This window comes from Hemitrygon akajei, chromosome 32, assembly GCF_048418815.1.
Source record: "Hemitrygon akajei chromosome 32, sHemAka1.3, whole genome shotgun sequence".
NCBI lineage: Eukaryota > Metazoa > Chordata > Chondrichthyes > Myliobatiformes > Dasyatidae > Hemitrygon > Hemitrygon akajei.
This window is the reverse complement of record NC_133155.1, coordinates 8,047,598-8,070,259: the sequence shown is the minus strand read 5'-3', so window position 1 is coordinate 8,070,259 and position 22,662 is coordinate 8,047,598. Positions and strand designations below refer to the sequence as shown.

Here is a 22,662-nt window from a genome sequence, read left to right as displayed (position 1 = left end):
GTAGCTGGCTTTGACAATCACGGAACAGTGAGATCTTGCCCTCAACCTCACCTGTCGTCAAAGCTGAGACTTCTATTGAACATGAAAAATCTCTAAAACACAATGGGAAAGTGGTTAAGAAATTAAAACATATTTAAAGCATTCAAATTAAATTAAAACACCATGGACAACCTCCCATTAGCTGATGGGATTGCTGTAATTGCACACGGTTAAACGTGAGAGTTGGGAAGTTATGGATGTTTTTTGCTGTCCCTCTGGACTCTGTGAGGATTTCACTGGCACAAGCGGTGTGCGGAAAGTGCAACTGAGTTGCCGACAACACCCATGGAATAATATGGGTGTGCACTGACGTTGCTGCAAATGCTGAATGGAAAGATTCACCCATTGATTGGTTCAATGTTAATAGATCAAAATATGGTGTAATTTACAGAATAAGATTAGAACCTGTAAACCTCAGCAGGCCATGGCCTAACTAATCACTTCCTGTATAGCTGCAACATTTGCCACCACTGGGCAATGTGCATTGTGGCACAGGTATGTCCAGTCATTATCAGGCCCAGTTGATTGTAGAATGCTTTCATGCCACCATTAGTCATCAACTTGAAGAATGATTTTAAAAATATATTTTAATATGCAAGTCGTCATTAATGATATGCAATCTCTACTGCAAATTGTAAAGAATTCTCAAAGAAACTGGAATAAAAGATTGAATGTAATCACTTTTTCTATAATCCCTACTACTCTGGACAGAGATTCTTTTGAACATTTTACTCTTTTGTGCTTGCTCTCTCAACACCAGGGCTAGGAAGTTTGTATACTAAAGCACTATTCAAGTACAGCTCCACTGTCATATTTAGGTTTACTGACGACACCACTGTCATTGGCCAAATCAAAGATGGTGATGAATCAGCATTAAGCAGGGAGATTGAAAATCTGACGCATCAACAACTTCTCACTCACTGTCACAAGATCGAGGAATTGACTATAGGAGGGGGAAACCGGAGGTCCATGAGCCAGTCCTCGTTGGGGACTCAGAGGCGGAGATGTTCGGCACCTTCAAATTCCTCAGTGTTACCTCAGAGGATCTGTTCTTTGCTCAGCATGCAAGTGCCATTACAAAGAAAGCAGGGCATTGCCTCTACTTAGAAATTTGTGAAGATTCGGCACATCATCTAAAACTTTGACAGGTGTGGTGGAGAGTATGTTGGCTAGTTGTATGATGGCCTGATGTGAAAAACCAATGCCCTTGAATGGAACAGCCTCCAAGATCATGAATAAACCCCTCCCGATCATTGGGCACATCTACATTTCGCAGAAAAGCAGCATCTAACATCAGAGACCCCACCATCAAGGACATGCTCTCTCCTCACTGCTGCCATCAGGAAGGAAGTATAGGAGCCTCAGGACCCACACCACCAGGTTCAGGAACAGTTCTTACCCCTCATCCATCAGGCTCTTGAACCAGAGGGTATAACTTCACTCTCCCCAACACTGAACTGTTTCCACAACCTATGGACTCACTTTCAAGGTCTCTTCATCTCATGTTCTCAATATTTATTGCTTATTTATTTATTATTATTATTTTGCTTGGTTTTCTTATTTTCTGTTTGATTCTTTGTATTTACTGTGAATGCCCACAAGAAAACAAATCTCAGGGTTGTATATGGTGACATAAATGTACTTTGATAATAAAGTTTACTTAGAAATTTGAATTATGTCAATATCTCCTTTTGGTTAATAATCACGTAAACTGATTTTGTCCAAGTCTGAAGTCTGCTTCTTCAGCAGATAATCAGTCACAAATCAATTATATTCAGTCTGTGTAGTTGAATCACGAACACCTTACTTGATTACTCCTTCGCTGAGATCTATATTTAATATTTGCAGTTTTGAGAAGTGGGGAGTTGCTAATTGAGTGATTAACAGCTTTGACCGATATTTTTATTTCTTTAATCACACTGGTGTGTCATATTCTGCATTTTTTTGTATCACATTTCACACTTTGGGTTCTCAATCCTGATCTTTTGTACAGTTTAGCTAACATAGATCATTAATTTGATATCAATTTTTCCACACGGTATGAATAATTATTTTAATGATTTAGTCAAATATTTTGTTTAATGACATTGACTAATTTGTTAAATGCAACTTGGTGTTAAGTTTCACTTAGAAAATAAGTCAAAACCATCAGCTCCTGAATCCTTGAAACTTTTATCAACATGTGGACACCACTGTCATATCAGTATGGCTTTAATGACAGTTGCTTGTATCACAAAGCCCACAGCATGGTTGTGGAGAGAATTAGAAAGATTCATTGTCCTGTTGGTGGATAGAGGGGTGGGGCGTTGTGAGGGCCATGGGATTGTGAAAGGCTGACCCCCTTATTTTGAGGTTGCAATCCTCACTAAAGACATCCATACAAAGGGAAGGAATTATTTTGACACAACTTAAAATTGGGCAACTATGCTTAATTATTCCTTGTATCTTGTTGGAAAACAACTCTGGGTTGTGTAGCTTTTGTCATCATTATGAAATAGTTGAACATACACTATTACAATGTGAAATGTGTAAGGTTGAAAGAAATCAAATACAGGCTTCATTACAATCCTGGGGGGGGGGAGGGTTGATGGTTTTCATTTTAAAATTTTGTTAAATTATAGGAGTCTTTGATTCACAGCATCATCTTTTTTTAACTTAAAACCTACAGTGCTTTTTGGGGTAATTTAGTTTTGATTTGAAAGAGAAGTAGCAAGGGTTTTTTCCATAATTCCAGCTGGTGGTGGTAATGCATCTTTAAGCTGGGCTGCCAACCTCCATTAAAAGTCAAAAGAAGAAGAAAGACATTTAATGAAAATACTGTCCTTGCATCTACCCAGGCAAGTTTCAACTGACCTTTGTTTCAATAAGAGCACTTGTCATGCACTCTGTGGTGCATGTCCAATCTGCTTAATCTTGCCTTGTAGGGTGGATTTGCCATTCCCAACAACACACACTCTCAGCCAAAGAACAAATCTTTGTACTCTCTGTCATAAGAATATCACACATTAGGGAGGGAGAATGGGATATTCAAGGACACTATAGGGTAGGAGTAAGACATCTTGGAATAAACCATTTGCTCTCTTAATTGCAGTGTCTCTCATTGATTTTCAGTAACTCCCCCAGGCAACACCATCATTGTAAACAAAATAGTATTCCTATTTCACTTAACTGTGTGGGAGAACTCACATTTTTCCACATCATATTCCATCTCTCACATCACTGCCCATTCACTTAACCTGGCCCTATCATCTGAAACCTCTCGGCATCCTCCCATTTCACAACTTTCAACGCTCAGCTTTGTAACATTGACTTGATCTCCATATATCCAGCCCAGAGTCTGTATTTCTTCCTTTTTGTATTTGCAGAGTTTGTTGTCTTTTGTACACTGGTTGAATGCCCAAGTCGGGCTGGTCTTTCATTGATCTTATTATGGTAATTGTTCTTTTCTGGGTTTGTTGAAGATGAATCTCAGGGTTGTATATGGTGACATATATGTACTTTGGTAATAAATTTACTTAGAACTTTTGAACTTTGAATGTACAAATCATTGATGCGGATGGTGCTCCAGCTCTGATCCCTCCTGCAGCCGACTACTCACCGCTTCTCAAAACAAAAGTGACTCATTGAAGCCATGTTTTGTGTTTTCTGATGATTAGAGAACTGTCAATCCATACCTGTATGTTACCCCAATCCCATGTGTCTAATTTTGTTTCACAACTTCTTATGTGGCATTTTCAAGTTCAAGTTTAATTATGATTCAATATAGTATGAATATAGTCAAACAAGACAGTGTTCTTCCAGGCCAAGGAGCAACACACATTACCAACAGCATAGAGCACACACTGTAGCACAAATATTATATATGGTTACGATTTCAGAAAAACATACCGTCAGAAAACAAAAAAAATCAAAGGCCTTCAGAAAATCCTGATCCACATCTTTAGGATCTCCTTTATGTAATCTGCTGGTTACAGTCATAACAGTCTCTAGCAGATTTGCTAAACATGATTTTCCATTCATAAATTTCTGTTGATGTAGCCAAAGCCTATTATAGTAGATTGGAGTTCAGAACCATACTGGAATGAAAATCAATCTAGATTGATTTTTTTGCACTTTTTATTTAATTAAACTATTTAATATATATGTTCATATTGCAATTCAGTTTTTTTCTTCTATTATTATGTATTTCATTGTACCGCTGTGGCAAAGTTAATAAATTCACGACATATGCCAGTAGTTTTAAACCTGATTCTGATTAGAGACTTGCAGATGCACAGTTTGAAAACTTGTCTTTTTACAAATTATTAGAAATTTATGAATATGATTTCTAATAGAGTAAATGTCATAAAGCAGGGCCAACAGTAGACATTGGTATTTGTGTTGCATGAAAACAATATGTAATGCTTTTGGTAGTTTAAGGCGCCAGGCAAGCATTATTATAAAAAATGGAAGCTGTGATGGTTTCACCACAGTATGTATTATCAAATCTGCAAAACTTGTTTACAAACTTAACATCCACTCCTGGGTACTCGCCAGAAACCAATCTTCATGTTTCTTGGTTTTAAGGAATCGGATTGGCCATCAATGAAAATATTTGCACAAGGATACCTGAAAACTTATATTACATATAAAAAACATATTTTAAGTTTGGTTGGCATTCTTAAGTAAGATTCTTTGTTTCCCACAACATGTAATTATTAACATAGAAAACTAATTTTCAGGTGTCTTTCAGTTGATGCCATTCCTGAGTGGATACCTGAATTAGATATTTATTTATTCATTTGCTTGTTCATTCAGTTATTCATTCGTTGACGTGCAGTGTGGAATAGGCCCTTATGGCTCTTTGAGCCAAACTGTCCAGTAACCCCCGATTTACTCCCAGCCTAATCATTGGGACAATTTACAATGATTAATTAACGTACTAATCAGTACATCCTTGGACTGTGGGGTGGGGGGGGGGGGGGGGAACCAGAGCACCCGGAGGAAACCCACGCAGTCACGGGGAGAACGTACAAACTCATTGCTGGCATCTGTGGGAATTGAACCCAGGTCACTGGAACTGTAAAGCATTGTGCTAGAATGCTATGCTACCTGCCGCCCCACGGTATTATTTCGTTTATAAGAACACTGTTGGCTGATTATTTTTCTGTTCCTTTTAAAACAACACATTCATTGATTTAACCACAAAACATTACAAAGCACCCAGAGAATGTTTTTGATAAGCCAGATTTTTAATATTTAAAATTTCTTTATTCAACTAGCAATTGGTGGTATTTATATATTCAGGATCAGATAGTATATATATTTATGACTTGGTACTATTAATATTTATATATTAGGTATTTAATACATTGGTGGTATTTATATTTGTGTTAAAGAATTTTGAGTATTCACAGCCAAAGTTATCCTCAAAAATGACAAGAAGTGATATGAACACAAAACAGTGCAGCACAGTATAGGCCCTTAGGCCCATAATGTTGTGCCGACCTGTCCGTCTACTCCCTGATAAAGCTAAGGCTTTCCACCTGCACAGCCTTCTACTTTTCTTTCATTAATGTGCCTATCGAAGAGTTGTATAAATGTCCCTAATGTATCTGCCTCTGTCTTCTGCAAACTTACTGACTCATCCTTTCACTTACTCATCCAGGTCATTATAAAAATCACAAAATGCAGGGGTCCCAGACCAGATCCATGCCGAACACCACTGGTCACCAACCTCCAGACAGACTATACTCCATCTGTTACCCTCTGCCTTCCGTGCACAAACCAATTCCAAATCCACACAGCCAAGTTTCCCTTGATCTCATTCCTCCTGACTTTCTAAATGAGCCGATCTTGAGGAAGCCTCACTAAAATCCATACACACCACATCCACTGCTCTACCTTCATCAATTTGTTTTGTCACTTCCTTGAAGAATTCAACCTGACTCTCATAAAGCCATGTTGACTATCCCTGTTGAGACTATACTTCTCTAAATGCTCATAAATCCTGTCTCTAAGTATCCTCTCCAATAGCTACCCACCACAGATGTGAGGTTCACTGGTCTATTATCCCTAACACGTACCTTTTTCGAACAAAGAAATAATATTTGCTGCGCTCCAATATTCTGATACTGCTTCCATGGCCAGTGAGGACACAAAGATCATGCAAACAGCACAACAGTCTCTTCCCTCACTTCCCACAGTAACCTGGATTAAACCTAGGGACATGACTATTCTAATGTTTTTCAAAAGTTACAGCACATCCTCTTTCTTGACATCATCGAAGTGTTCCAGTATATTTAGCATGCTTCACACTGTCCTCTCAAATCTCAAGGTCCCTCTCACTGGTGAATACTGAATCAAAGTATTCGCTAAGGACCTCCCCTACCTCCAGCATGCTTATCCCTGATCAGACTTATCCTCACTCTAGTCATCCTTCTCTTCTTCACATATGTGTAGAATACATTGGGCTTTTCCTTAATCCTACTGACCGAGGCATTCTCCTGCCCTCCTCCTAGCTTTCCTAACTCCATTCTTAAGCTCCTTCCTGGCTAGCTTGTAACTCTCTAGAGCCCTGTCTGATCTTTGCTTCCCAAACCTTATGTACAGTCCTTTCTTCCTCGTCACTAGCTTATTGCTCACCCTACCATCCGTTCCACGGGACAAATGGGACAAACCCATTCAGAACCCTCAAAACAACAACCATATTTCCATTATGCAGTTCCCTGAGTACATCTGTTCCCAATTTATGCTCCCAAGTTCCTGCCTAATAGCATTATAATTCTCTCTTCCTCAATTAAATACTTTATCATAGCCTTGGAGAGGGATAGGAGCAGACAACATGGGAAAAGTCAGGGAACTTCAGTCACTGTCTTTGAAATGTTCACTCACCGAGAGATCTGACACAGGAACCAAACACCAGATCCTGTCTGGCCCCTCCTCCAGTCAGCCTGTCGGGAAGCCTTCCTGGTCACACCTGACAATTCCACCCCTTCGAAATCTTTTGCACTAAGAAGGTGCCAGTCAATATTAGTAAGTTGACCCATGACAACAGCCCTGTTATTTTGCGCCTCTCTAAAAATCTGCCTCCCAATCTGCTCCTCGGTGCTTTTGCTGCTCTTGGGTGGGAGGGTGTGTAGAATACTCTCAAAAGACCGATTGCTCCCTCCCGGTTTCTGTCTTCCACTCACGCTGACTCAGCAGTCAATCTCTCCATATCTTCCCTTTCTGCAGCTGTGATATTATCCCTGACTAGCAATGCCACTCCCCCACCTCTTTTACCTTCCTCCCTGTCCCTTGTGAAGTATTTGACCCTGGAACATCCTGCATCCATTCCTGCTCTTCTGACAGCCAAGACCCAGTAATGGCCACAACACTGTAGTTCCATGTATTGATCTACGCTCTAAATTCGTCATCCTAATACTGGGGTGCCCACACCCTCAGGGGGTGCGACAAAGAGTGGCTTGTGTCCTTGAGTGACAAGTCACGAGTCATCACTCAGCCAGCTGCCAGTGTGCCTTGAGAAGTGGTAGTAACGTTTGTCCCAAGCACACTCCAGTCTCCCGCTTATAATTAGAAATTAGACTTCTTCATCTTCAAATGTGATATTACTTTTGTAGGGGGTGCAAACATTAATTAAACATTTCCTAGGGGTGTGGGGCATAGAAGAGTTTGGGAACCACTGTCCTAATACATCGCACATTAAACCCATCTGGCCCACTGCATTTAAGCCCTATCCACTGCCTATCCTTCCTCTTTGTATCTGTCTTTACACCAATTGCTCCACCCTCTGACCTATCATTCTAGCTCCTTTCTAGTTCAAATTCTGCCCAACAGCTTTCACAAACCTGCCCGCAAGGATATTGGTCCCCCTTGAGTTCAGATGTACCCTGTCCCTTTGTACAGGCCATACCTTCTCCAAAAGAGAACCCAATGATTCAGAATTCTGAAACCCTGCCCTCTGCATCAATTCTTCAGCCACACATTCATCTGCCATATCAGCCTATTCTTGCCCTCACTGTTGCATGGCACTATAAGTGAGGTCCTACTTTTCAGCTCCTGACCTCGCTCCCTTTATTCACTTTTCAGGACCTCATCTCTTTTCCTACTGTGTACCATCACCTTCTGCTATTCACACTTCTACTTTTGAATGTGGTGGGTCTGATCTGAGACATCCCTGACCCTAGCACCTGGGAGATAACATACCATCCGGGAATCCCTTTCACGTTCTCAAAATCTCCTCTGTTCCCCTAAATCCCATATCACTACTGCTCCTCCCCCACTTCCATCCGAGCCATAGAGCCAAAATCAGTGCCAGAGACCTCTGCAGCTTTCCCCTGCTAGGATGTTTCCCCCCCTCACCCTACCCAACAGTAGTAGCGACTACTTTTCTGTAGCTCCTACCTATGACCTCCTTATTCTCCCGTATGAGCCAAAGATCATCTACCTTTGGCTCCAGTTCCAGGAGCTGCACCCAGATGCACTTCACACATATGTAGCGATACTGGAGGTCTCCCAAATAGCGGTACTGGAGATGTGCTGGAGGTCTCCCAGCTCTCCCACATTTTGCACATCTTGCAAGAGCTTATATTAAAAAAAATGAAATGCTTGTAAAATAATTTGGGGAAAAGCACTTAGTTTGTGGGTATTTTAGACAGATTGTGTAGTACCTGGGTCATTCAGATTGCTGATGAGAGGATAATCGGTACTTCATTGTGTAATACATACAGCCAGCATACCTTAATTCTTAGCTGTAGCATTGTGTGTTTATTTTTGTATTTGTTCCTGTGCTACTTATATGGCAGTTTGTGTTTTCCCTCTCAGGATGAAAATACTTGTCATAGTGACCATCAGCAAGATCCCATCTCATTGGCTGTCGAAATGGCAGCTGTCAATCATTCAGTCCTAGCTTTGGCCGGCCAGGGTGGAAGTGAGATCAAGACAGAAGCAATCGACGATGATTGAACGTAAGGCTGAAGGCAATCAGGATTATATAATGTTATAGACTATAGCCACCTTCTTCCCTGTTATATGTACTGTTCTGCAACAGACTATTAGATGTATATTTATCATTTGTTTGTCGCTGTCTGTTAAATTGAAAGAAAAGTTCTCATTTTTTATAGCTGCCAATGTGATCATCTCATATTAACATATCAGTGACTAGAAGTTGTCAGGTGTGACTAGAGCTAAGGTTTGCTGACGGCTGACTGTGAATTCAAAAAGGAAACTTTTTTAATGTATTACTGCACATTACTCAATACAGTTGAAACTATTAGCTGAAGGCAAAATAAAAGCATTTTCTATTTTCTAAATTTTACATAGCTAGTTTTTTATTAGGGAGGTACGAACAAAAAGTCAAACCAGACTAAACTGGCCTGCAGTCAGAAGTTATAAGGGCCCAGAACACACACGGAGTGCAGTTTCTTCGAGGCTCCAGTTCCTGGAAACCGAGAAACATACAGCTCCATATGTTCCCATTCTGGATTTTAAACCTGGTGTTTCAGATTGGTCATTGTTCGTTGGCCCCTACTTTTCAGCCTGTTTTTAAAATAAGACAAGTGCTATATATCCATTCCTTGGTCAAATAATTTCCTTTTCGTTCTGTTTTTCATTTTGAATGAAAGTTCACTTAACTGTAGAAGGTTTGGTTGTACTTCAGCTTGCAGGCATCCTTTGGATAAGCTTTCAACCGCCTCTTCATATCTATTTGTGCACACAATTAAATGATCATTTTTATAGTAACTAAATGTTACATTTTGGAATTTGCATCAGAACTTAGAGGAACAAAATGTTTGGATCTGACAGATCTAAAAGAGACAACTTTGCCAATTTCCACTTCCCCAGAAGTAAGGTTCTAATTAATGCCAATTAAAAGATATTTACTGTTGCGGTGATCTCAGATCTAATAGTCATTTTCCTTATAATTAGTTACCATCACTGCAGTACCATTTTAAAGCATTTTTCTGTTTATAGATGGTTATAAACTTTAATCCAGTATCAAATTTGTTGCAAAGAAAAGTTATGTTGCTTTATTATCACTGTCTTGCCTAAGCAATGAGTTCACAGCCTATTTGCTGAACATCTCCCTCCAAGATAGAAGATTTTTCTCAGTGCTATAGAGGTTTTGTTATATCTAATACTAGAACACTATCCAACAAGACTATGTAAAATAGCATTGCTTTTTTAAAACCTTAGACTTCTGGCTTTTTGGAAATTGGTGTTCAGTAAATGACAGCTGCAGGCACGTGGGATTGCCGAGTATAATAGGATTGTTCACTGTGCGGACTGAGTGTACCTTCTGTTGCATTGACTGAGGCACGCTAACCAAGAAATGGAGGTTCCCAGTGACGCTACTGTACTCAGATGGACAATGGTGTAAGAAGGTTAACAGCAAATGGGGTGGGTAGGTGGCTGAATACTGATTGTCAGATTCAAACTTTGTGCTCGTTTGTAATCTAGTTGCCCGCAGAACAAGCAACCCGAGTGACTTCGTGACTAGTTCTTTAATGTGTTGTAAAACATGATTAACCAGATACAGTGGATTCCAGTTATTTGCGGCACATTGGAACCAGTACGTTTTGGCCCAGTTAGACAAGTTTCATGGAAGTTACATATTTAAATGAAATACAGAACAAATTAGATCTCTACCAATACTACCACAGTACTATAAAACTGTGCATTAATTCGTAGTAGTTTATCGACAGGGGAATTCATCCAGTGTATGCAATAAACAAAATCAGTGCAGACAATGGACTGCCTTCATACAATGCTTTCAACAATTACATCCTCTAAATCTTCATTTTCATTGGAGCATTCAATATGATTGTCAATATCTTCAAGTTCTTTGTAGCTTCTAACATGTCGGAGCAGTGAAATCATTTCATTTTCACTTCTGCATTTCTGGCATCTCCAAGCCTGAATGCTTGAAACCGCAGTGAGCAAAACAGTTCTGAATTGTCTTGCTGCTTATTTCTCACCAACTATTTGTGACAAAAATCACTGCTTTTTGAACAGAAACACATGCAACTAACATAATTTTGTAACTATTCAGTCTAAGCAGAGTGTAGCATCTAACGGCCACAGAAATGTGCATGACTGATGCTAGTTAGAACCTGTTCGACTAATCTCCTGTCCCAATTAAGTGGCATCATGTCCCAAAGGAATGAAGGGAAAGCGGGCTATTTTCTTTATTAGTTTTTGTTCTTAAAGAATAGGCAGCTGCCTTGATTAACTGACGGCCTAATTAACCGGAATCCACTGTATTTAGTTTGTAATGGTTTTCCACATCTCCCAAAGTTGAAATTGAGCGAAATTTTGTTTTTTTTAAAAATCATTTTGTGAATGTTTCCTTACCTCAAGTTCAGTACCCTTTATGTCACCCCCAAGGGGTAACTGCTATCCACTTTCAGCTTCTGTTGCTGAGGAAGGCTTCCAAAAAATGAAGCAGATATTTAAAAAAATGCGTATCATAGCCATGGATTCAATTCTAGATGCTAACTAAACAAATCCTGCTTCCTGTGAAGTGGTTCAGTTAAAATTATTATCTCCTTGGGTTTGCTAAGTTAGCGTGGAATCTCAAAACAAGCTGGTCTAGTCCCAGTCTATAATGATGCTGGTTTGCTAAGCTAACATAGCCTGTGTTGCTGCTAGGATAATGGCTTCAGTGTTGCATAAATTAATTTGCTTGGTTGTTATCCCTACAACACTGGAAAAGAAGTGTTATTTTGATTATTACCAGAGTCAGTATTCTAGATATTCTGCCCTTTTTGGAATAATGCTGAACAAAGCTTCAACTAATTTTAACCATGTAGACAATCTGTTATGGTGGCCCTTCTCAGTTTCAGATATTTATTGCAGTTAACGGATTGTCTCAACTTTGTTTACTGTTTGCCATTGGTTAATCTAGTTATCACCTAGTTATGTTACTTTTACCATGTTCTAACTAATACTTTAGAGTTGAAGCACAAATCGACTTTAACAGTGACAGGAAATACTGGATCTACATATCGGAGAGCATTGCAAGAGAGAAATTGATTCATATTGATGACCTTCCATTAGAACTGGGAGAAGTTTGTGAACAAGTATTTTTGAGCTGCAGGAGAAAGGTTTTCTGAATCAGTTCTCCCTCTACAATTACTCCCTGACTAAACCAGTAATTCCAGTATTTTCTGGGTTTATTCCAAATTTCCAGCATCTGCAGTTTTTTTTGTTTTTCAAGCAAACTCTCTCAATGATTTTTTCCCATATTATGATAGAAACAATGCCTTCAAATGGCATTCTTTTGCATGAAGTTTTAAAGGAGCTTCTAGCTCGTGTCTTAATGGATTAAGATGTCAGATACATGTCATACATATGTTAATACGGGTCCTCACAGCTTACAGCAGGGTTCTGTTCCTGAGAATTGTTCGGCTTTCGAACAGTTCACAAGCTGGCAGACAAAGTTCCTACATGGTGAAGATGCCAATGGAGGTGGGGTGCCCCTTCAGAATAGATAGTCTAGAGAAGCATTTTAAATCTCACTTAATAAAGTTGGTACTAACCCCAGCCTCTCTTGGGCTAATAATGATACCCTTTGAAAAGAATTTACTGCAGCCAAGCTTTTCTAACTCACTAACAGTTTAAAAAAAAAATTAAAAAATTACATTGTTGCTGGCCTGGGTGTTGTGTCTCGAGATAAGATTCACAAAATGGACATCAGTGTATTGACACTAGAATGTATTTTTCATGGGTTCGATGTGGCAAAATTCCAGCTAATGTCAGGACGTCACCCGTAGCACCAGGTGAGCTGGAAAATCCATTCTGCTGGTCTCCTTAGTGCCTATTATTATGTACGGGCTCTTCATAAGTTGGGTGTTGGTAAGCTGAGAGAACCTGTAATTGTATTTTGTATCTTCAGGGACACTAAATTTTGAAGTCACCTTAAATAGACTTGAAAAGAAAAATGTTTGAAAACAGAATCCTACACATTAGTCGGTGGGATGTGACTTACACAATGTGATTGGGTGATTTGTAACTTCTGACTGTGCAGTTCATAAGGTACAAATTCACTCATGGAGCTGAATGAAAATTGCAATTTGTAATTGGAGCAGTTGGCTTCTCTATAACTTCAAAAGCATTAATAACTAATTGACAGCAATGTCCAGAGTTAAAATATAACATGAATTATATTTTGTAGACTGGAAGCATGTACCTTGGGATATGAACAGCATTAAGATCAGAGTTAAATCTAAATGTTCATTATAGTTCTTTGAATTAAAAACTAGAACATGTATACTTTCATCAAAATATCTTAGGATTATTGCATTGTTTAATGTGATAAAATCATAAGTATTACCTCTAAATCTAGATGGTGATTACAGTCAGTATTTTTAGCTGCAAATAGTATTTCCAGTTTGAAAGATTATCAACAAAAACCTGCAATAATCAGCTCCACATCTCCTATCAAACCATGACCGGTATCCGGTGAGAGATGATTTATGAACAAAATTGACTTTTTAACTAACTACAGTAACTTACAATTAATTTTTAATTTTATTGAAGTATTTGGTTTAAAATTAAGTGAACCACTAAATTAAGCAATAATGCATTTTGATCACCAAATGAATTCAGACATAATTTGCTATTTATTCTGTGGAACCTTGTAATTCAAGCAGTTGACTACCTGAATGGTTGTCTTCATTAACAGTTCTCTTGATCGAATCAGAATTATCAGTCATCTACATCGGCTGTAATTTTGTGTTCCAACAAGCCACATCAAAATAGCTGGAAGGGTAAAAATATCTGGCTCATCGTTAAAATATACAAGTAGTTTTATAAGGTTATTTCTGGATTAACTACTCAAGTTATTTTTGTAATGCTCATTAATACACAAACCTCCAGACAGCACACAGAATAAATCTGTTCGTTCCTCCTATTTAGGACAAAATACCGTTCTTATTTAAAGCATTATACTGAGCAGAATTGCACCTTGTAGAATATGTTTTTGAATGCAGAGTACTGAACAAAGTATTCTTTAAATAAGTGCTGCTACAAGCCATGTGCCTGGCACTAATACAGATCTCATTATTGATGACCCACTGATGGAATTCTTTTTCTCTCACCTGTCACTGTTTGTTCCCAGCATTCAAAAACAGGAAGGGACTTCAAGATCATGAGCTACTTGACACTAATGCACAAAAATCAACAAATCACTAATAATGCTTCCGTAACTTTCCAATGAGCAGCCGTGTAGTAGTTGCACAGAACTTGACAATGGTGTATTAATTTTCTTTTCAACTTTCTCAAAAGGCAGACAAAACAACAAAATCATTCAAGATTATCAGCTTTATGCCAGTGAAACCTGTTTAGAGGTATCACCTTTCCGGCTGAGCACAAGAAAGTTAAAGATTGCCTCTAATGGCTGAGGGTGGAGAATTAAGTGGATTTAGAGTATTTGGTCTTGAGAAGGTCCAAGTATGTTTAAACAAAAATGTGACTTGGGACATATCTGTAAAGGTGCCATATTCACATGGGGCCCTGAAGTCATTTGGGTTCTGATTATCTAGTATTTCAAAAATAAAGTTGGTACCTTTAACTGAAAGAAGTGCTTGCTAGGGAATGTCATATAAAATTAGAATTAGATTTGATTGTGTAAAATTCCATATTTAGGAATATAGGAATATTTAAATTGGCCAATATTTAGGAATGGTTGCTGGAGGATTTATTGGAGCTAAAAATACCTTTTTTAAAAAAATTTGTCACCTATTAGAGCAGAGGTTCCCAACATTTGTTATGCCATGGACTCCTACCATTAACCGAGGGGTCTGCAGACCCCAGATTGGAAACCCCTGCATTGGAGTTAGTCCGGGACCAATGGGACAGCAGGCTGTTAGAGTGAAATGCAGTATTATAAATACAATACGTATGTTGAGAATGAAAAATAAATTATTTCCAGACATAGCGACTGCAGTAATAAAATCAGGAAATAGTTGAAGGCAGGAACTTAGGAAACAGAAACAGCATTAATAGCTTTATATCAAAACTGTTATTTTGTTTCTGGCATCTGTTATAAATGACAAAACAAATCAAACAGTTGTATTGAGGAGCTGCAAGTGACTGGATGCTGTACTCTGCAGGCAAAACCAAACTGCTACAGGAACCCAGTGGGTCAGGCACCAGAGGAATGCTCGATGTTTCTTGCTCAGGAGGTTGTGTTGGCCTGGCCTGGCCTAGTGTGTTGCGGTGACTATTAGCCGTCACAGTAGCGTGGCAGTTAGTACAACTCGGGGCATTGGAGTTTAGTCCCAGCACCCTCTATAAGGAGTTTGTGCAAACTCCCCAAGGAAAGCATGAGTTTCCTCGCACAGTCCAAAGACGTACCAGTTAGTAGGTAATTGGTCATTGTCAATTGTCCTGTGATTAGGCTAAGGTTGAATTGGGGGTCGCTGGGTGGCTCGGCTCGACGGGCCGGAGAAGCTAATTCCACGCGGTATCTCAATAAATAAATAAATTGCAATCACAATTGTATAGTAAGTAAAAACATAAGATTTGTGCAAAGATCCCATAGGCAACAGGAAATGAATGGCCAGTTTATCTATTGTTAATGGTGTTGACTGGGGGAGGAATGTTGTTCAGGACACCAGGATAACACCACTTTCTTCCTTGAAATACCCTGGTAAGTTGTTCTTTCATATGAGCTGGCAGAGCATTCAGGACAGGATTGGTTTAAAGGCTCTCAGACAGTACTTTGAAGTGAGAGACTATGGTGACGTTTGAGTGAGAGTGAAAGAGTTACTGCTGAGCCAGGTAGATAATAATTGCACTGATATAGATAGGTGTATGACAGTACACAATAATGCACCACACTCAACTGTAGCACTGATTTTGTCAAGCTTTGCATCTTCTACAAGAGGGCTGCACATAACAGTACAGCACTGGACAGGCCATTCAGCAATCGCATTGTGCCAATCTTGATGCCAGATTATACTGAGTATCTCCTGTGTTGCATTCATAGCCTTATATCTTTTTACATTCATCTGTCTATCCAAAAGCCTCTTGAACTCCTCCAAACTGCCCCTGGTAACCCAGTCAGGGCACCTACCACTCTACACAAAACTCCTCCCCTCTAACCTTAAAAGATGTCCCCTGGTGTTTGACATTTCTGCCCTGGGGAAAAGATTCTGACTGTCCACCCTATCTTTGCCTCTCAAAATGCTTTTTTTTAAAAAAAAAAAAAAAACCCACTATCAGGTTGCCTCTGAACCTCTGCTGTTCCAGAGGAGGGGTTCCCAAACTTTTTTATGCTGTGGGCCAATACTGTTAAGCATCGGGTACGTGGACCCCAGGTTGGGAACCCCTGCTCTAGAGAGAACAACCCACGTTTGTCCAAACTTTTAGCTCAAACCCTGTAATCCAGGCAGCATCCTGGCAAACCTCTTCTTTCCAGTGAAGAAATGTGTTGGAGCAGCAGCACTCCCTGGTACTTTGAATCTGTTCTGCAGGTACATGTATAATCATCCTTTTGGGTGGATTCTTACACCTTGCAATTGTGTTATGTTTCTTAATGGAGCTACTTTATAGCACCTTTATAGAAAACTTTTAAACAACCATGTGTATTATCTAACACTGATGACTAATTGTTGGATCTATGTCAGAGCAGTAAAACTAATCTTCCCATTTCCCCACTTCCTGATTCTTTCCTTCTTTAAAAAAACACACAACCACACGCACCCCCCCCCCCCCCCCCATCGTCTTCAGTCATTCCTAGGGGAAAGTATCAAGTTGGAGGTCTTCGTCTCATTTAGATCAGCAAACTATTACTTCGGTATCTTCACAGAGTCGTAATGGCACAGAAGCAGGTGCTTCCGCCAACCCTGTTCATGCTGACCCATTGCTACTAATCCCAAGCAACATGCACAAAATGCTGGAGGAACTTAGCAGGCCAGGCAGCATCTACGGAAAAGAATAAACAGACGACATCCTGAGGAAGGGTCTCGGCCTGAAATGTCGACTGTTTTCTCTTTTCCGTAGATGCTGCCTGGCCTGCTGAGTTCCTTCTGCACTCCGTGTGTGTTGCTTTGGATTTCCAATGTCTGCAGATTTTCTCATGTTTGTTATACTAATCGCAATCTTTGGCTGCATACCCTGTGAAAGTGACAGTTCCACGAGGTGCACTGCCTGAGATGTCAGTGTTTTAGAGCCTTAGCTTGCAAAGGAAAGCGAACCGTTTAAATCAATATACGTTTTAGACAGTGGTAAGTCCTTTCCAAAACACTGCCAGTTGTCATCACTGTTGAAGTAGAAAAATGACACAGTAATCTGATAATTTTAACATTGCCCTCTATACATGTTCTGAAATTAATAGGATTCTGTATGCGTCAGTGAAATGCCATTTAAATGATTAAAATGATAACCATTTAGATGCACAATCAGAACCATGAAAACTTAACTGAATTACGTTTGTATAGTGTTTCTGTTCATAAGTACCACTTTTTTGTTAAAAAGTGAAGTTAATTAGTTAAAACAGAAATAGTTTATGTACAATTAATTGATTTCATACGGGGTACCAGTAGGTTTGGTAGAAGTAGGCTAAAGGCCTGTACCAACAAGAGTAAGGTATAAGCAACACACACAAAATGCCAGAGGAACTCAGCAGGCCAGGCAGCGTCTATGGAAAAGAGTGAACGGTCGATGTTTCAGGCTGAGACCCTTCACCAGTCCTGAAGAAGGGTCTTGGCCCAAGACGTTGACTATTTATTCATTTTCATAGATGCTGCCTGACCACTGAGTTCTTCCAGTATTTTGTGTGGGTTGCTTTGTATTTCCAGCATCTACCGATTTTTTTTTTTTTTCGTGTTTGCAAGATATAAATACTTGCTTCTGCTTGCTATGCAATGTATTATTAGCAAGCACTAAGAGAAAGCTTAGCAGCTCCAACAAGATGAAAAATGATAGTTAAATCATAAGTGGAAAATAAATTTAACACAGAATAATTTTGAAAATAACAATATAAAATTTTCAGTGTCTTGCTCTTTTTGATTAAGGTTGGATAGATATTCAAGAAAAAAATCTTGAAAATACAGGGAAGATTAGGGAGGCTGTGACTGTTCTGTTAGGTTTAATTCTGTAAGAAGTTCTCAGCACTCTTCAAGTTTGAAAATGCCTCTCTTTAGAAGATGGAAAGCTGTGAAACTACTGTGCACTTCAACTATCATTCACCAAACAGTTCAGCTTTGTGCACTTTATTTTACTGGGATAAATACACTGTATACCAGAATTACTCTTTGTGAATTGTAGGGGAAGAGTGCAAAACAATTTTAACAACTCAGTTTTATTCTATTTATCACTTCTTAAGAAAAATATTCAAATGTACTTTTTCCATTCCCAAATGTTTCCTTTCTGATTGTTGACGACGTTAGGGTAGGTGAAATAATATCTCTGTACCAGTGTGGGAAATCTGCTTGCTAATACGTCCATTGTGCACAGCTGCCACCTTGCCCTCTCAAATAAAAACACTTCTATTGATCTTTAGGCTCTTCAGCAGCACAGACTTAACATTTGGCTCAAAATAGTCACCTATGAGCAAATGAACCACAGTGGTCTTTTCATTTAGTTAAATGTGCCCGGATAACTTGTATCAGACTTACATCAGTGTAATGTTTCTGCTCCACTTCTGGCACAAGTGTGGACAACAATAAAAATATCCTTCATTCCAGGACAAACCAGCTTTCATCTCAACCTATCCAGTCTACTGATTCTATTAGACGAGCATTCTTCCGAATCGGTACTTAGAATTATAGAAACAGGCCCTTTGGCCCTTCTAGTTCGTGCCAAACCATTTGAATTGCCTACTCCCATCAGCCTCTTGAGTGAAGAAGATTCCCTTCATGTTCCCTTTAAACTTTTCACCTATCACTCTTAACCCATGACCTCTGGTTGTAGTCCCACCCAACCTCAGTGGAAAAAGCCTGCTTGCATTTTTACCCTGTCTGTACCCCTCATAATTTTGTATACCTCTGTACTTCTGATGGATCAACTGGGGAGGCCCTAGTTGTTGCATTTAAGTAATCATAAATGTTTTAAAGGGTTTCAGGGTCCCCTATTTGTAGTTGATATGTTCTTTGTATTAATTTCTATAAACTTCCTGCAAATCCTGGCCCATTGTCCCAAAACGCTTATATTCACAGAAGTATACAGATTACAGCTGCTGCCATCTTGTTCTCTATGGCTAGGTGACCAGACAAATGCATATTATTGTAGTAAGTGAGTGAGTCTTAGCTGCTCCGTTGGGTTCATTTTGATACACCTACCCTCTCAAAAACTCCATAAGTTTGTGAATTGCTTATTGATTTTCACAGATAAAATAATCAAGTTTTGAATCGTCTTTATGGGTAGAATCTTAAAAATGAGAACATGCATTTTCCACTAGAAGTGCCTCCTTTATTCTCGTAAGCTCACTTTAGAGAGCAAGTGCTTCATTTACACACTGGATCTCTTAACCAGTTGACCACAGTGATTGTCAGTCTATCAAGTTGCAGTTGTTCTCATTCTTCAGTTCAGTTACAATCAACCAGTTTTGGAGTTCAAGAAACATTTTTCAAATGCAACTTATTCTTTGTAGAAATATACCTGTATATAGTAGATGGTGGCAGTAATCCATTTAAAACTCTGATCAATTGGAAAGAGGAGGGGAGTGATGACTGGACGACTTGACTTCACTTTGGGAGTCGTCACAGTATGTCCATTTCATATCATCACATCAGAAATTCAGAATGGGACTGTAGGAAAAGTGGGTCCAGGTTAACTGTCTAAACTACTACTTGGATTCAAAGTACTTCGGGATTTACTGAGATTGTGAAAGACTGTCTTAGGTAAAGTGTTTGTTTTGAGATCTGGGATACAGTGGTTTGAAGATCACATTTATATTTCTTGAAAGGTGGGTTTAAAGTTTTAAGCCAGGAATACCATTTATTTAAGAGACATACCCATTACCATTCATCGGAATAGCTTTTTATATTGTTAATACATTAGTTATCCAGTCGTTGTGGAATGACTGCATTGACGTGCATTCAATGTTCATGATCGTGATAAAACTTAACATTTCAAATTCATGAGCAAGTTGTATCTACAACAGAAGTTGTGGTTTACAAATGTAAACCAAGACTTAGATCTACCAGTATTAATTAACAAAGTATGCTTTGGAGTAGAAGTTGTGGACACCAAAATGTGTTCTTTATCCGAACTCATGTAACCAGTCATAATAAATCAAGAGCTTTCATGCTGTGAATGGTTTAAGTAAAATTACTACCAACGATGTAGATCGAGGCAATTGTTTGTAGTGCTCTGTCAATGTGGATGTATTTAAAGAAATTGTGGATGGTGGTGAAATTTTAATGCTAGTCATCTAAATTTTTCTCAAATAGTTTAAATTGCTTCATTATTTTGTTTCTTAATGTATGATATGAGTTTTTAATTTTAGGTGAAATTTTTACAAATAATTACCATATTCATTTCTTTGTCCTGCCTAATTGAGATGGATGATAGTGTATTACAATAGAACCCACATCAAAATTTGACAATTTATTAGACTAATGTGGAGATAAAAACCAATTAAGAAAAATCTAACTTGGAGTCGTTGAACCATGATTTTTTTTAAATTGCACTATTGGTCAATAGAAAAGGTACAGTATTATTCTATCCAATCTACCAGATTGCAAGAGAACTCATTGTACTGTGAGCAGTGTTTTGCACGTGACTTTGTATCCTATTTCACTGTCTAGTTATTTAAAAGACAAACTTGGGTTGCTCCCAGCAAGTAATTTCTGTGAAAGACTTCAGTTAAATGTATAACAAAGACAGGTTTAAATTCTATAGTTTAGCAAGATAAATATGTATATACACATACAAACTCAGTGCTGCCCACATCATTTTCTTGGTCTGAGGAGTTGATTCACCAGTTAGCCAGTGTAAATGTCATATTTCTAAAGGTGTATAAAAATGGTCCAAGTACATCTAATTATTGTAAATATTTTTTAAAGCACTTTTTAAGAAGAAATTACTTTTTGTACTCCAGTATGTTTAGTGTATAAAACTAGCTCGGTTGCATATTTAAGAGAATTATACAAAGGATGTAATTACACTGCCCACAGCACAATTAGCAATGTCCTCGGAGACCTCCTCATTGACTGGGTTAGACCAGCTTCTCAGTGCAGCTTGAAGCAAAACAGAAAATGTATAATTGTGGCTTCTGTGAAAATGTCTAGGGGAGCATCTTTTTTTTCTGCATAGTTTACAAGCATTATATGTAATTTTGATGTAAGTTACTTTTAAGTAACTTTTTGAAATACTGTACACTGTAATATCATTACTGTTAAAAATAATTTTTATGCACTGTATTTAAGTAACTTTTCCTTTATCTAGTTCCAAGGAAATACAGGACATCTTGTATTTGTTTAACTAAACGTAAGATTCTACAAAAAAAACTCTAATTATAGACCTAGTAGTATCCATTAAACTAATGTAGCAAAACATGTTTGGAAACTTTTTTCTGTTAAGCTTGTACTAAAATTCAGCAATGCCAACTATGAATGTGTATTTACTAATTTGTTGACAAATCTACTGCCATATTAGTTAAAAGTTCAGGTTATTTTTCACTTAAGGGCACTTCGTAGTGTCAATATTATGTCCAGAGGTTAACTGTATCTACATATGTACAAAAATATGCAACAAAAAATTGACCTACTGAACTATCAGCTATTGATGTGACTATATATTGTGGAATTTATAAAAGTAATCATGTTCTGTTTCCTACTTTTTTTTTCAAAATACACTCCCCAACCCTGTAAATTGTTCTTTTACCTCCTTCAGTTGGAAACGTAGGTTGGCCAACAGCAGGTTTCTATAATGATGCCTATGCTTCTCTCTACTTGGCCATTAGGTGTACTTTTTGGGCACGGTTGAAATAGTAGGGTTGGCCGGCACCAGTTTAATTACCTTTTGTTAATGTAACTGTAAAGCATTGCACCTAGTGGTTGAGATGAGAACTGAAGTTGGTCATCAGAGGCTTGGCTGTGGATTTGACTGCAAGCTGAGCACTTGAACTTAAACCGAAGATGAAAGATCAAAACCACAGAACTATAAACCAAGCATCTGACACTACAGGGACAGGATCACAGTGCTGATCATGCAGTGCATGGTGGCACAGCGGAGTCAAATGCCTTTCCATGTATTCTGTCCCAGGAAAGTGACGAGAAATAAGAGGAAAAGGGAAAAGTAAAAGAAATTGGTTTATCTGTATCTGTGCTTGTGTATCCCATCCTTTATCGTGTTCATACATATGCTTCCATATGTATATAATTTGTAGTTAATGGTCTGGATTAGTGCCTTTTGACAGTAGACTGTTATAGAACCCAATTTATAGTTTTTGTATATTTTCATTATTGAATTTTTGGTTAGCTCAAATTTTCTTTACCCCAATAAAGCAATAAATATGTTCAAATGGAGTTTCTCTTTTTCTTTGGAAAGAAATTCTTAATTATGTACGTACAGTTGTTAATTTCACTGACTTTATCAAAAAGACTTGATAGAAAGAAATCACAACTATTTTTCCATATATGCTTATTTTGATACAATGGATGATTTAGAATGGAGCACAATTCTTTCATG

At 38.5% G+C, this 22,662-nt stretch overlaps 1 protein-coding gene across 10 annotated transcripts in view; it reads left to right on the top strand.

Annotated features, from left to right (window-relative positions):
* The window catches only part of LOC140719799 (homeobox-containing protein 1-like), a 67,537-nt gene extending 45,042 nt beyond the window's left edge, over positions 1–22,495 (top strand). For 6 of the 10 annotated variants that reach the window (XM_073034682.1, XM_073034686.1, XM_073034685.1 and 3 more), the window contains exon 10: positions 8,845–22,495. In XM_073034682.1, coding sequence (XP_072890783.1) covers positions 8,845–8,985 — 141 coding nt within the window. In that variant the 3' untranslated portion in view covers positions 8,986–22,495. Of the gene's footprint in view, positions 1–857; positions 1,690–8,825 lie in introns of those variants that run through there. The other 4 variants (XM_073034690.1, XM_073034687.1, XM_073034689.1 and 1 more) reach the window with 3 other exon arrangements.
* Positions 22,496–22,662: the final 167 nt, after the last annotated feature.